General features: G+C 46.1%; 2 protein-coding genes across 6 annotated transcripts in view; one reads left to right on the forward strand and one right to left on the reverse strand.

Annotated features, from left to right (window-relative positions):
- Positions 1-1,197, forward strand: part of LOC309355409 (scavenger receptor cysteine-rich domain-containing protein DMBT1-like) — a 34,407-nt gene extending 33,210 nt beyond the window's left edge. Inside the window, exon 13 of the mRNA XM_081886211.1 lies at positions 275-1,197. Within this exon, the coding sequence (XP_081742337.1) occupies positions 275-438 (164 nt within the window). The 3' untranslated portion in view covers positions 439-1,197. The remainder of the gene's footprint in view (positions 1-274) is intronic.
- Positions 1,198-5,654: 4,457 nt separating this feature from the next.
- LOC309355448 (uncharacterized protein) overlaps positions 5,655-15,524 on the reverse strand; it is a 60,151-nt gene continuing 50,281 nt past the window's right edge. The window contains exons 1-6 of one of the 5 annotated variants that reach the window (XM_081886328.1): positions 15,338-15,491; positions 14,519-14,546; positions 13,820-13,989; positions 10,138-11,156; positions 9,847-9,973; positions 5,655-8,760 (exon numbers count right to left, since the gene is read on the reverse strand). In XM_081886328.1, coding sequence (XP_081742454.1) covers positions 7,781-8,760; positions 9,847-9,973; positions 10,138-10,836 — 1,806 coding nt within the window. In that variant the 5' untranslated portion in view covers positions 10,837-11,156; positions 13,820-13,989; positions 14,519-14,546; positions 15,338-15,491 and the 3' untranslated portion in view covers positions 5,655-7,780. Of the gene's footprint in view, positions 8,761-9,846; positions 9,974-10,137; positions 11,157-13,819; positions 13,990-14,518; positions 14,547-15,337; positions 15,496-15,524 lie in introns of those variants that run through there. The other 4 variants (XM_081886326.1, XM_081886327.1, XM_081886329.1 and 1 more) reach the window with 4 other exon arrangements.

Raw genomic sequence — 15,524 nt, forward strand, 5'->3', positions numbered from 1 at the left:
TTCCGCATTATAGACATATATTTAAATTCAGTACAGTTGTACCTTGGAAGCCAAATGCCTTGGCTCCCAAACAAATTGGCTCCTGAATTATCAAAACCCGGAAGTGAGTGTTCTGGTTTTCAAATGATTTTCAGAAGCCAAATGTCTGGCTGTAGTTCCTGTGATTCCAAAAAGAAGAGAAGCAAGGATCTGTTGCTGGAATATAATGGGATTTTGGAGTCTTGAGATCACTAGTCTGGGAGCTCAATCAATTCACTTTTTTGTTTTGTTGCAGAAGCATTTATGGAAAACATCACTGTTGGATCGGATATGGTCAATGGCATTCGAGAGATGTATACCAGGGGAAGAGAGCAAATTGCATCTGAAGGTGACTCTGATGGTGACACCATCCACCTGGTGAAAAATACTTCTGACTCAGCCACAGACGACGCCAACTGAGAGACAGAGAGCAGGCAACGGTTCAGACGCTTGTGAGAGATAAGTTTCATTCTGGAAGATTGGTTCTTCCTTCTGCATCCCCTTGCAGAAGGACATATCCTTCCCACCAGCTCTTGTGCCATCACCACAAATGTTCAGAGACTTACTGGGATCCCAAGGAATATTCAGATATCCCAATTTCTGGGAGTAAGGAACAGTAGGAAGGGACAGAAGACAACAAACTAGAAGACCTTAGAAATATCAATGATGCCAAAGCTTGGGGGGTGGGGAGGTTGTAGAAAGTTTGTTTCAAAACTTTGCCTTTCTTGTCATTAACCTTGCTGTAACCATTATAGCACATACTGATCACATAGTAAATAGTAAGACCCAGGAACTGTGCCTCCTGATGCTATTCTAACGCATTTGCAGGAATTGTTTCAGTACAATTTTCATATTGGAAAAGGGGTCAGATTCTGACAAATGTCTCTACAACATGAAAAGTGAGGTGATACAGTCCTTGCATGAGGACTGTACCACTTTGTTGATCATACGCCTTAATTGCCATTTCCTCCCACCATCCAAGTGCTAACCGGAACCAACCCTGCTTAGCTTCTGTGTTTTTATGGGGCAGCACAGCCTCAACTTCCTTGCTTTAAAATCTAACCCATAGTAAATTGGCCAGTTGTTCAATGAGGGAAATTGCTCAATTGCATGTGCTGTTCCAGATGAGTTAAATTTTTGGATTTGCCTGTTTATTAAACATTGATACTAGACTTAAAAGTTTGTCTTGTAGCATGACCTAAGCACACCTACTCAGAAGTAAACTGCAATCAACACAAGTAGGATTGCAGCCTTAACAGGGAAAAGCAAAAATGGGACAATCCCAATTCCCAAGAACCCAGGATGGTTTTGAACATAATCATTCTTCCAGCTATACCAAGACAAGGAGCAACAATATTGTGCCCCTATATTGCAGTTAATGTTGACCACTGTAGACTGTGTTCAGACACTGTTTCAGCAGTGATCATCTAACCAGGAACCCAATTTAGCAGGATGTGGACATGATGCAGTAAGGTTGCCAAGCTGGCACCAAACCCCAGTGGAACCCATTACTAGAAATAGCCCAGTCATAGAAGTTTGTCCGATATCTTTCTTTAAAAATGGGGGGGAGGGAGAGAGAGATTCTGCGTCAACTCTTGCACAAAAAACATGATGCACATATTTTTATTTCAGAACCTGCAAACTCTATAGGACACACTTATTCATTCATAATCAGTTTGCATAATCAGTTTACATAGTCATCCCCACTCCTGGTTTAATATACCTTGTCATAAACCAGAGGGGTGCTTGTGTGTTTCTTGTTTTCTCTCCAGCTGAACTTGCTATCTCTCCCCATTGCAGATGCCACCACACAGAACCCCCAGCCTCCTTACTGGAATTCAGATTGCCTCCATATATGTATTTATATTTCAATCCAAGGAAGTAGATTAGAGGAGAAGCAGCAGAAGCAGGAAAAGTGCCTGGGTAAACAGCAATTCCCCCTTTCCCCAGTTTACTGTGCCTCTCTAGGGGTCACCTTTACTTCTCCCTTGTTTCTTTTTTAACCCTTGGAGATGCTTGGGGTGGGGCAGGGTCACCAAGAGCTGCTTGACCTAGCCAACTTTTTTTGACAGAGGCATGAAGCGGCAACAAGAGGCAGAAATGCAACTGGTGCAGCGCAACAAATGTAGGGTTGTGCAAGGGAGGCTAGTGTGGCTACTCTCCCCATACTTCCTAGGAATATTTATTTATCAAGTGAGTTCAAATCCACATTGGTGAATATTAGCACAGAACAGGGAGTGATTGTGGATTAGCTGATGCAGAGCTTGCATATATAATGTAGCACACGGGTGAGGCTAACACATAACCAGAGACTTCCCATATAACACAACCTTTCTTTCTTTTTAATAACTACACAGAATTCGCTCTGGAATCATTGGTGCCGGGGGTAGATCATTCTGTATTCATAAAACCAGTGCTTTTTTTCCTAAAAAAATGTTTAGGGGTACTCTCATTTTGACTCAAGAAAATCACCATTTTATACTTCAAATCGGGAAAAATAAATACAGTAAATGGACAAAAGTAGAAAGATTCACAAAATGTTTAGGGGTAGGCGTACTCCTGCGTACCCCCAGAAAAAGCACTTCGTAATACAGTAATTAAACAGACCAAATCACTGTTTCACACATAAACATTATTAGACGAGAATGGGTGGTTGGGAGGGCAGGAGAATTTTTTCTACCTATTCTCAGATGATGAAGATTACATTTTTAAAAAACTTTAAAAAAAACTATTGAAACGCTAGAGCAGTAATAGCATGCAGGAACCAGCAGGTGGCAGCCATCATTTTCAGTGCTAGATTCTCCTTAAATAAAATGGGTGCTGGGGTGAAATGCTATTTTAAGCAACCACATCTCCTTTCTATCTGTCTCAAGGCACAGCATCCTGCACAGGAAGTATTGACACCCCCCACTATCCCAGGGATTCAGTATTCTCTCAGTGCCTGCAAGGAAGGATCATAAAAAAGGGAGGAGCAGAGGGGGCCTTACTTTGGGGGTGGCCACTGACTGCTCTGGGTCCATCGACCAACTCACCCTGCCTTCAAATTATTTGCCTGACTAGCACAAAGGGCTGCAGTGGTGGGTATTCAGTAGCAACAGGGTGCTGAGGACATTTCACATCTTCCTTCTATGAAATATATGGACAATTAACCTTGCCAGTAGAGTGGTACCTCTGGTTACGAACTTAATTCCTTCCGGAGGTCCGTTCTTAACCTGAAACCATTATTTACCTGAGGTACCACTTTAGTTAATGGGGCCTCCTGCTGCTGCCGCACAATTTCTGTTCTCATCCTGAGGAAAAGTTCTTAACCCAAAGTACTACTTCCGGGTTAGAGGAGTCTGTAACCCGAAGTGTTTGTAACCCGAGGTACCACTGTATGTCTTTTTAAGTTACCGGTAATTTACTAACTCAGGCTGGTTCTCTGCAACAGCGCCAGGTGGAAAAAGACAGCAGGGAACTTTACACACACACACACACACACACACACACACACGGTGAGAGTGTTATAGACTAGTGGTACCTCGGGTTAAGTACTTACCGGTAATTCGTTCCGGAGGTCTGTTCTTAACCTGAAACTGTTCTTAACCTGAAGCACCACTTTAGCTAATGGGGCGTCCCGCTGCCGCCGCGCCACCGCAACCCGATTTCTGTTCTTAACCTGAAGCACTATTTCTGGGTTAGCGGAGTGTGTAACCTGAAGCGTATGTAACCTGAAGCATATGTAACCCGAGGTACCACTGTACATTGTGTGCAACCATGAGTAAAGAACTTACAGTGGGAGAGCAATTGGAAAGCGATCTTCAGCCTCTCTGCTTGGAGCTAGTGTGCTTTCAGGGTATCACAAAGGACATGCTGCATGAGATCTCCAATGTACAACAGGGGAAATGCAGGCCGAGGTAAAAGTAGAGCAATGTTGAATCTTAAAATAAAGCGAGACACAATCTTTATATGTTAAGTAGGCTCACTTATGCAAGCACGGACAATCTGAAGGTGAGGGAATGGACTGAGAAGCATCACTTTTTTAGGAGACTGCTAAAATATAAACAAACCGTGTTTTATATTGAAATGCAGTCAGCTATTGAACAGGCCGCAATCTGTAGGGATTTCACAAAATTTTGAAACTCGGTGACCTGTTAGCTTAATGAAACAAAATATGGGATTGGCGCTTACTTTATGCCCAAATTGTGAGGCACTCATTTGAAGCAAGTGTTGTATTTTAATTCTGAGCCAAGCCAGGAGAAGAAAAATAAATAATAACAAAGAGGCAGATTCCAGGACAATTTGAATCGGTGAGCTCCAAAACTAGCAAAACTCTTTACATATGTCAACTCTATAGGCAACCCTCATAGGGACTGGGAGCAAAGTATTGTGGTCCTGATCTTTAAGGAGAGAAAATCTAACCTGGCCAATAATCACCCAGTTTATTGGACATTATATCCAAACTCTATGTTTGTTACTTATTGGAAAAGTCAGAGAATTGAGCAGAGCCGAACAATATCATTGGGGATCAACAAGCATGCTTTTGTCAGGGGAAGTCAACCATAGAACAATGCTTTGTCTTAAACTATTTGAGACAGAAATCTGCAGGTGCCCTCAAGAAATATCTATATGCTGTCTTTGTCAATCTGACCTCAGTCTTTGATAGAATCAACAGAAGTTTAAAATAATGGAGGCTGGGGATGAATAGGTGATCATTGTCCTTAATTAAGATCCTGTACACTAGAAACACAATGCAAGATAGAGTAGGAAGAGATTACCTGGGGCGGAAGTTTGAAACCAATACAAACACTTCAACAATCCAATGATGTCTTCATTATGTGGCTACTGTAGTTGATGCTGCTTGGTACTGTGGCATCGCCTGGGAACCACAACAAGGTAACGATCCTCTGCGTTTCAGGCTTCCAGTTTGCCTGCTCCTCTCAGCCATTCTGTCCCTTGGGACACAAGCAGTGTATTTATTTAAACTACTGTTATTCTACTCTTCAGGCAAAAGGGGCTCCCAAAGCGGCTTGTAATAATCAAGGATAAGATGGTCCCTGGTAAAAGGTGTGGCACAAAAGGAAGAAGGATTTTGAGGGAGGAGGAAAAAAGTAAACTTGAAGACTAGATCTTAGCTACAAAGGTCTTGTAAGCGTTCCTTCCGCCAAGGGGGGGCAAAGCAAGTTCCCTGCAGCTGCTCCTTTTCTGACCAATGGATGTAGCCAGGTTGGTCCCCCCTTGCTTTGTGGTTCTTCCTGGAATGATGGGGTCGCAGCCCCCCACAGGCACATAGACCCCTGGATAATGGCAGAGGCCAGAGTGTGCTGCCCGGTCTCTAGCTCAAACTCTGTTACCTACCTTCACCTTCACAGCTCCCATCTCCACAAATTCACTCTCAAGAATCCAACAACTCTTCTTCCTTCTCTCCAGTTTCCTGCCCTCGAGTCCAACTGCCACTCTCCCAGCTTTAACTGACAATATTCCAGTCTCCTTGGCAATGGTTGCCTAGAGCAATTCATGGTCTTCAGTTCTCTCCAGGAACATCTGCCCACATGGTCTTATTCCCCAGCTTAAGTGTGCATAGGATGCCTAGTTTAGCACACACAGTCACACAATGCATTTAAAACACATTTAAAGAACATGACTGACTCCAGCTGCATAACTAAACATTGATTTATTGCTATTTCATTATTATTTACAAAGCAAATCTAAAAGCTGCCAATGGTTTATTTAAATCAGAGGATCCCAAGGTATCCAGGGTGTGTCAAGGTTATAAAAAGATTGAAGTGTTTAAACAACTCCTAACATTAATCAACGTGTACTTCACAGAATCTTAGTTCTCAGTCTCCAAAATGAAGAGCAGTGATTCCCTAGACTGTGGAAGATGTGCAAGTCATACAGGACACAAATGCCTGTAAATTTGATCACATGTGTGTGCATGTGCTTCAGTTTGGGCAGAAGTACATGTGAGATCCATATGGGAAGAGTATGTGTGTGTGTGTGAGAGAGAGTGAGTAAGACAGAGAGAGAGAGATGTGGGGAAGGATACTGACAAATCAATTTCAGAATATGCAGGCCAGAGCTCCAGATCACAACTAATGCTGCTAATTCAATGAGCCTTACTGTGCAGATGCATGAGCCATGTGAACATGGCAGGACTTTTAAGCAGAATCTCCCAGACAACACTGCTGATGTTGTTTCTGACACCTTCACTTCTGTGGCATCATGGGAAAGATGCCATTATCATTAAGCGATGGTGGATGTATGGGTCATGGTATATAGATCTCTGGATATGAGTCATTTACCCTGGTCCTGCAATGGGATTCAGGCATGCAAATGAATTGCTATGTATGGCTCTCCTTGGATTTGCTGAAGTGTGTTTGGGTGGTGGGGAGAGAGTAAGGAGCCACATCCAGTACAATGGAGCTGTGCAGTGTTCCTATTCCACAAATGCACAACTACACAAAATGGTCACCTTTGACAATGCTGAACAACAGTTGAAGAAAACGAATCTAGGTGCTCCTGTCCCCCAGCAGACCTTATGTTACTCACTTATTTCATACAGATAAAAGGTAGGAGACCCCTTTTATAATGCTTTTAATTTGTGGCTATCGCTGTGTAAAAAGACACATCAAGTTTAAATACTAGACTTGAGAATTCCCAAAGATTTTCGGCCATTAACAGCAACCTCCATGTTGTTCCCTCTGCTCCTACATACTCATCCAGGGTAACTTCTACTCTGTGGCTGCAGTCCTAGACACATTTACCCAGGACTAAGGCCCATGGACCTCAACGGGATGCGCTGCCGAGTAGACATGTAGAAGACTACTCTAAGGTTTAGGGACTATTCTTCATCAAAAATATAATGGACAGAATAATCTTTCCACCCCAAATAAAATATATACATACACACAATAACTGCTGTATCAGTTTGAACTAAAAATGACTATATATAACTAATAAAAGAACAAGTAACATTAATGGGAAGAGGTTCACCTGCCCCTCTCACAAATGCTGCTCTGTATTCAACAATGGCCAAATACATACCCTTAGGAACCCCACATGAGAAACATGATGGCAACAGTCATCTACTGACTATTTGCAGCACCTGGAAAAGCAGATCTCCTGCTGCCTTTGGTCCCTCCTTCCTACAGGTCCAGCTATGCAGTGAGAAACCCAGTCTGAAGAGCTTTTGTGGGCAGGCCCTTAATCTCTATATTTACAGAGATTTTGCTTAAAAAGCAGAGAAGCATGATGACACAGATCAGCCCTGAGAGGACTTCACCAGAGTCTTCCTTGCTTGAGCTCCACCCTGGGAAACGTTAGAGCAGTACGGTTCATGGAGCAAATTCCCATTCGCCTTAGCTGCATGGTCAGCAATGTCCTCCGAACAAGCCTTGCAGGCAGAGCCAGCGACTTCTTTTGGACAAGAGTCCATCTGACAGGCTGAAAATCCGAAGAAAGCAAGGAACTGGGCTTTGAATTACGTTTCCAGTCACTGCAGAGCGAAGCAATCTTTCCCGAATGCCCTGGTGAGTCTGTCACAGTAGCCAAATCACAGGGGGCAAGGAAAAAGCAGGTTATTCACACCTTCTATTATGTCCTGAGCTAGGTTGTCCCCAAACAAAGTCAAGCTATGTCCTTGAGAGGGGCCAGGCATGGAAGAGGAATGAGACCTATCAGCAAACCCAGAAGAAACCTCAGCACAACCTCTAGCATTTGCCTTCCTTCGTAAGGTTGAAAGGAGTCAGGAGCTGGGAGAACACGCTGAGCCTGGCTCCTTCTAAGCTCTTGACACCTCTTTCTTTTCTTTATCTGGAACGTCTACCTTCTCTTCAGTCTCGCTTGCTTTCAGTTTGCTCTTTGCCTGCGACTCTGTGGATACCAGAGGCTTGCTTTTCTCGGCCGCTTTCTCCTTTGTGTGGATCCTCTGATGCGTCACCAGAGCGCTCTTCTGCCGGAACCTTCTCCCGCACTCGAGGCAGCGGTATGGCCGCTCCCCGGTGTGGATCCTGCGGTGTATGAGAAGATCCGAGAACCTGGTGAACCGCCTCTCGCACTCGTCGCAGGGGAAGGGCTTCTCTCCCGTGTGGATTTTCTGGTGCCTGGTGAGGTCCGACGGGTAGCTGAACCTTCTCCCACACACGCCGCAGCAAAAGGGCTTCTCTCCAGAATGCGTTCGCTGGTGAGAGATGAGGTTGGAGCGCTGGATGAACCGCTTCCCGCATTCCGCGCAGGAAAACGGCTTCTCTCCCGTGTGGATCCTCTTGTGTATCTTCAGCGTGGAGGAGGAAACAAACCTCTTCCCGCATTCCAGGCAGATGTAGGGCTTCTGCCCCGTGTGGATGCGTTCGTGGACCTTGAGTGCCGACTGGTGGCTGAAGCACTGCTGGCAGTGAGAGCAGCGGTAGGGCTGCTCCCCGGAGTGGACTCTTTGGTGGCTAACCAGAGAGGCCCGCTGGGCAAAGGATGCTCCACACTCGGTGCAGATGTGTGGCTTTTCTCCCGTGTGAATCCTCTGGTGTCGGGTCAGGTGAGACAGCTGGCTGAATCTTGTTCCGCACTCCATGCAGCGAAAGGGCTTTGCACCGGTGTGGATGTTCTCGTGCTTAGCCAGGTCAGATGGACGTGCAAAGCATTTGCCACAGTCGATACAGATGTGGGATTTCTCCTTCCTAGGAACCAGCCCGGAAGTAGAACGTGTTCCCTCTTCCTTGGCCCCTTGATGAAATGGACCACCAGCTCTGTTTGCATTCTTGGCACCTGTAAGATTGGGGAGGGAGGGGAGAGAAATCCTGAAGTCATCTGTCGGCTGCTCAATGCACTAATGTGACTAACATTTATAGATGAAAAACCATGTGCATTAACTATGTCATCAGCACAACTCATTCTTCTTCTGGCCAAGGCTGTATGTATGCTGCAGTTCTGTCTGAGTACAGAAGAAATACAGAAGAGTGTGGCTGTAGGCATGTACAGAATTCAAATTTCCCAACACTCAGCTTTCCTAAACCAGAATAAATTATTGTAATATTTTGTGATAATTTACATAATTTATACATACAACACCAATAAACTATTCATGGTACAAGCTTGCAATTAGCAAGGTACATATTTTAATTTTTTTAGTGTGCCATACCAACAGCTCAGCTTATAGCACTCTTGCAGAGTAAACAGAACGATAGAACTGGAAGAAACCTAAACAGCCATCCAAACAGCATAGGCCTCCATAAAATCTTTTCCCCCTTCCCTGCAACAGAAACCTAAATAAAACCGGAGGGGGGAAAATCAACCTGCAGAACAAATAGATTCACATGATTTGTGTAAGTAAGCCAGGCTACAAGCTGAAGCAGAAGTCATACCCAAAAAAACCTTAGAGTAAGCCAAGCCCATCCACTGCATATTCTAGAGAAATGTTAGCTGAGACAACCCCATGAACTCCTAACATCAGCTGTAACCGCCTTGGTGCTTACTTTCCACTAAGCAGATGGGTGAGGCTCAAACTGCACGTGTTAATTACAGCATCACCACAGAACAGGAGTGGGAATATGCGGCCCTTCAAATGTCAACCGACTCCAGCTCCCATCAGTCCCAGCCAATGACCAGGGAGGACTGACTGCTTACAACAGCTCTGGAGTCTTTAATCTTTTTTGCTAAAAGAGCTGATCCTTCAAGAATGTAGCGTTCGCCACTAAATTCTAGAATTTCAAACCACTCCTTTGAATACTTTCCAACTCATCTAAATTCCTCCTTGAACTATGGCACTCAAATTGGGCATGGAAGTTAAGCTGCAGCCTTAAGCTGTGCCGAAGAGATGTGCTGTGTTCTCAACAGCACAAGTGCAAGACATACCTAATAAGCTGGTCTTCCCATTATCCTGCTGTCGGGCCTCCTTAGCAAGATGCCTCTGTCTGGCATCAGACACAGCCCTCTGGCCTTCAGAGAGATTCGTGGCTGTCTCCCGGAACGAACCAGAGTCCTGAAACAACAAAGAAAGTTGACACTGAAGGCCCTACCTGCCCCCACCAACAAATCATCATGGTTAACAAAATGAAGCACCGTTAAGGCAAAAACCAGAAGGTGGAAGCTCTGCAGAGCAGCAGCATACCTGACTTGACCAGCTTGCAGTTCAACTCAACCCACCTGTGGTTCACTCTGCAAACTCTCCTGCTGCCTCAGAAGGAATCCTTCGGCCAGGGCCACCGCCTGGGCACAAGTCTCGGGTCCACGTTCTCGGACCCGGTTCTGGATTTCCTTTGGCAGGACGGTCAGAAACTGCTCCAGGATCAGCAGCTCCAGGATCTGCTCCTTCGTGCGGCTCTCTGGTTCCAGCCAGCAATGGCAGAGTTCCCGTAAGCGACTGCAGGCCTCGCGAGGCCCCTCCGCCTCCTGGTAGCAGAACTGGCGGAAGCGCTGGCGCTGCGTCTCGGCAACACTGGAGCTGCCTCGCAAGGCAGCTGCTTTCACCTTCCCGTGGTCCCCTCTGTCTCTGGCACTCAGGCTGCTCAAGGCCTGCTGGGCTTCAGCGCTGAGAGTGGGCATGAGGCGGCTCATCCCTTCTCTAGACCACTGACAGGCACCCACCACGCGGTCAAAGGTGGCCAAGTCATCCCACGAAGCCAAATCCGGCAGCTGTGGCGTTCCCCACCCTGAAGAGGGATACTGGACTGTTTTCAAGTACTCTTGCCACTGAGTTTCCAAGCGCTGGGGTATCCCTTCCTGGCGCGGTGTTCCCCATCGGGACAAATCCCGGGGAGTACCAGACTGGACTGGAAAAGCACCTCTTCCTGATCTCCCAGATCCTTCTCCTGGCTCGGCGCCTGCTCGGGTTTGTTCCTCCATTGCCACAAGGTGTTGCCCACAGTTTAGCTCCTCATAAGTAGGTCCACACCTGCCCCCTCGTCTTCCTAGGGTTGGTTCTCTCTCAATTCAAGTGCTCAAGTCTGGTATCCCCTTCAAAACCCCAAGTTTTTTATCTCAGACCAGGTGAAAGGATAGATCAGCACCTGGGCATATGTAACACCTCTGGCCACTTAACATCTGCCACTGTGGGGACTGGTTAGACACGCTTTCTCATGCAGCCCAGAAGTCATGGCTAACTGAAAGAAACCAGCTTAACCTGCAGCCAACAGGTTTCCCATTCAAGCAGCTTCGTGTTGTTCCTGAGGGAAGACAAAGGAAATTAGCCAAAGCTAGATTTTGGGCATGGAAAAACAAACATACCAGCCCATTGGTAAGCAACTGAATTATAATCAGCCAAGCTTATCGAAACTAAATTGGCTCCAATTACATTAAGAAACATAAAGAATGTCATGAAAGCACAACAGTGGTTGCTGGCAATTTCAGCTAAAAGACCGGAAACAGAGTTTAGATGGGCAAGCAAGGGGTAGAGCATAAACAGCAGTGTTTTTCAAATGTTTTATCTTGAGGCAACAGACTCCCCATGGATTTGTCTGCCAAGGATTCTGGAGAATGTTATTGGTTGAACTAGTCTGCTTGCCCACAGCTATGGCGAAGCCTATTGGGCTTATTGTTGCTCAGTGTGAATTCACAACCATGTGCAGAACCCTTATTCCCCTGCTCTGTGCTTTCCACAAGGAAAAGCCGCCTTTCAAGAAAGCTTGTCTGCCATCACTGATCTCAGAGAGAAACCAGTAAGCTCTCAAGAATTCCGAAGATGCCTTGCAACATTAGAAAACTGCTGAGTTTGCGTAACTTCCAGCCATTCTTCACACCTCTCCTGCCCACAATCCCTCAGAAACCAAATTTACATGAAGTGTTCCCCTTCAGTAACACAATACAGATCTATTTTTGCCGCGGTGGGGGTGGGGAAAGGGATTTTAAGAGCAAGTCTTTTCGTTGTTGTTGTTGAAATTCCTATATGGAAAGCTTTCTTTCATTTATTTTCTTTTAAAACCCTGTTAGCCATATTTGGGCCTTGGAACCAATATCTAAAGTATCTGGAAAGCGCTGCACAGATTGGCCAATACTTCTGATAAAACAGAATCCTAATTGCAAATATAAGATTGCGTTTGTGGGCATCTCCAGAAAAATAATTATGATACAGGATCTTGTACTTGAAGATGTGGGCATGGGAAATATAAAGCGGGGAGGGCCCAGGATATTTCAGGGGTATTTTTCCACTAACGCTTTATTTGAAACTGCGGCCTCAGAACATGGCTGGCTGCTGCAGGGAGAAGAGAGCCTCTTCGGAAAGAAAACAGAGATGTTGTTGTGCGGGGTCCAGAGAGGGATAAGCCGAGCTCTTAATCGGCTCAGGAGTTAAACACATTCTGCAGAGAATCAGCATCCACAGAGCTTGCTTGCCCTTCCCCCACAGGCCTTGATTCGCTGGGGGTCTCTTAATCCCCCACCCCACCCCTTAAATCCTCAGATGCTAACAGAATGGAAAGACTAGCTAGAGCTCCTGCTAAAGTCTGCATTTTTCTCCAGGGTCTCTCTTTTTTCTCATTCTCTCTCTCTCTCATCTGCTTCTCTTGTCCATCTTGACAAGAAGGTGGAGGTGAAACTGTATTCAAGAACTAAAAGCAAGTGGAGGGGTAGAAAATCGGTGAATAGACACACACAAACACAAGTCCTTTAGGAAAGCTACAGCTTCCTTAATTATGCTGCATGTACAAAATCCACATTGATTAATCCACACCACATCCTGATCCCATGCTCACAATCATTAACTTGGATTACAAAACCTTCATCAACCCACACTGGAGGGAAGGCAGCATTCCAGTCCTTTCACCCCTGATTCTACCACACCCTTCTCACAAGGAACTCTGAAGTCCTGGCTCCAAGTATTCCCTAACCCACCCCACCTCACCTCCCAATCCTCTAGTTTTTCTCAGCGTGGGTATAAACCCAGAATCTTAGCCTCAATGCCTCCAGCCCTCTGCCCAGACACTCTGTTGCCACATACACTAAGGTCACGCCACGACATTCTCTTAATTAATATGAACTAAATGCTAAGACTCCTTTGCCCCCATACAAATGTAGATGGGGAATCCCCACTTTACACACAAGCCTGGATTGGAAGGGTGGTACAGAAAGCCACTCTTTAGGCACTCCTGTTATGGGTAGAATAAGGAGGCTAAAGGATGTTGAGGGGCAAGAAATCTAAAGAGAATAGTCACAGTCCCCACCACACAAAAAAGAAAGAATCCTAAGGCAGGATGTGAAGGCTCCCCACAGGTCTCTCTCAAAGTGGAACCTGGCTTGATCTTTTAAAGCTGCAAGCTTTCGAAATGAGAGGAATAGTGAGTTTAAAAATGGGAGACAGAAAGTTAGGGAACAACGTTGCTTCTGAGCTCTGGGTTCAAATCCAGCCATGGAATCCCCATGTGCCCTAGGGCAATTCACAGGCTTGCCTCTTCAGCACTTTCTCTCCTCTTCCAAGAAAATTGAGCACTACTTTTTCACTTAGCTGAGGATAACGGATGTAGGAGGGGACTCAGAGATGTAGGGGGGCAAGGAGAATCTGGGTTCAAATCCCTGCTTAGCCAGGAAACACACAGGGTAGCTTAGGGCCGGCCACTACGTCTTAAACCTACCTCATGGGAATTCCTAAGGCTGCCTCTCCTGTCCTGAGTGCCTTGGAGGGAAGGCTTGGCACAAAGTCATTACCTCGGATAAAATAACGGTTTCTGTGCCATCGTTTCATCCACTATACTTTGCACAGAAATCGTTGCAAATTTGGACTGCGGCTCTCCAGCCGCTCGGATCTCACTCGGAGCCAACCCTACAAAGGCCTTTTGGGAAGAGGCGCACACCCTGCAAAAAGCTCCCTCCCCCCTCTCCCGTTTTGCTTTCCCACCTGCCTTGCAGGCTCCTCCAGATGTTTCTCCCTTTCCTCCTCGGCAGCTGGATCTGCCTGCGCCCTGCTCGGACGGCTCCAGGCTCCTCGCCCCAGCCAGCGCTCTCGCTCGGCGCTTCTCCTCCGCCCAGCCCCACGGCACAAAGCCCCGCTGCGGAAGATCTGCAGCCCTGCAGAGGCAAATCCCCCCCTTATTAAAATTCAAATCCCAAGTTTTTGATCCTGGGAAGGGGAGGAGCAGGAAGGTGCCCTCGGCTAATGCATCCCCCCTCTACTCCGGCCGGGTTTCCTGAGCCTCTCTAGGGCGGAGAGCGCACGCTCGGCTTAACCCTTGGCGTTGCGCAGATCTCGGCTGGCTCCGCAGCGGGAGAGAGAGGAGAATAGGAGAATAATAATTTTTTAAAAAACGGAAGTCGTTTCCTTGCAAGGTGCGAGAATAGCTCAGTTGGATAGAGCTTGGTGCTGATAGCGCCAAGGTTGCAGCTGCATATTCCTGCATTGCAGGGGGCTGGACTAAATGATCGTCGGGGTCCAAACTCTTACAAATCTAGGAAACAGCCTCCCGCGTCAAGACTCCGCAGGGATGCGAGATTCGTGCCAGAGGCTGTTCTCACGTGAGCGACAAGCCATCAAGTGATGTGAAGCGAAAGCGTGCAAAGGGGAGCAGGTTGTTGGATGGCAACTTTTATCATCGCTTACCTTGGAAGAAGGTCACAGGTTCCCTGCCCTAAGGAAAAGATGCAAGATTGGAAAAAATAGCACCAGACATTCAACAGGAGCAACCTTTGCCCAAAGGCTCAGGATTGGAAAAGTTGCCTGCCTACCCATCATGTAGCAGTAGACATAGCTGCAGAACATCAGTTCGGGGGGGGGGGATGCAAACTTTGCTTTCATATAACAGGCAACTTCAACGTGTGCAGTTCCACACTAGCTATGCTCAGGTTGCAATCCTAAACACACACATTGGACTGGAGCATAAGTCCCATTGAACTCGGAGTTTACTTCTTGGGCTTCCACTGCCAGACACAAAAGGAAAACAGCAACATCCTTGCAAACCTCCCAAATGAATATTAATTAAATACTGGTCTTGAAATAGAATATTTCTCTCTCCCCCCCCCCCACTCCCTTTGTTTCTTTTTAGGTCAGGTATTGGAGGGGGAATATTGAGTTGGGAGTGAATGGGAAAGAGGGATCTTTGAAAATGACAGCAGGAGGAGGAACTAGTTTCCGTGTGGTTAATCATTATTTGTGACAGTTCAATAAGATAAAACAAAAAGTTATAAAAACCAATAAACTGGCCTTTTTAAAAAGATCCCTCTTTCCCATTCACTCCCAACTCAATATTCCCCCTCCAATACCTGACCTAAAAAGAAACAAAGGGAGTGGGGGGGGGGAGAGAAATATTCTATTTACTCCTAATATTTAACACTCTCATTTTTACCAAGTGGGATTCAAATTAAGTGAGTTGTACTTGATAACTTTTCACATTGATTTCAGTAGGACCGAAGTGCAACTAACCTTGCTTGGATCCAGACTGTTGAGTTGGTCTTGGCAAGATAAGAGCGCTGGTGGATCACAGCTAAGGTTGCTCGCTCTAGTCTAGCATCCTGTCTCCCAAAGGGTCCAGCCAAATGCATCTAGAAATATCCAATGCCCTGTGGCCCCGCAGCAGTTGACCGTTGAGAGACCAACTGCCTATGAACAT

Source organism: Podarcis melisellensis (genome assembly GCF_964234715.1).
Source record: "Podarcis melisellensis genome assembly, chromosome: 13".
Lineage (NCBI taxonomy): Eukaryota > Metazoa > Chordata > Lepidosauria > Squamata > Lacertidae > Podarcis > Podarcis melisellensis.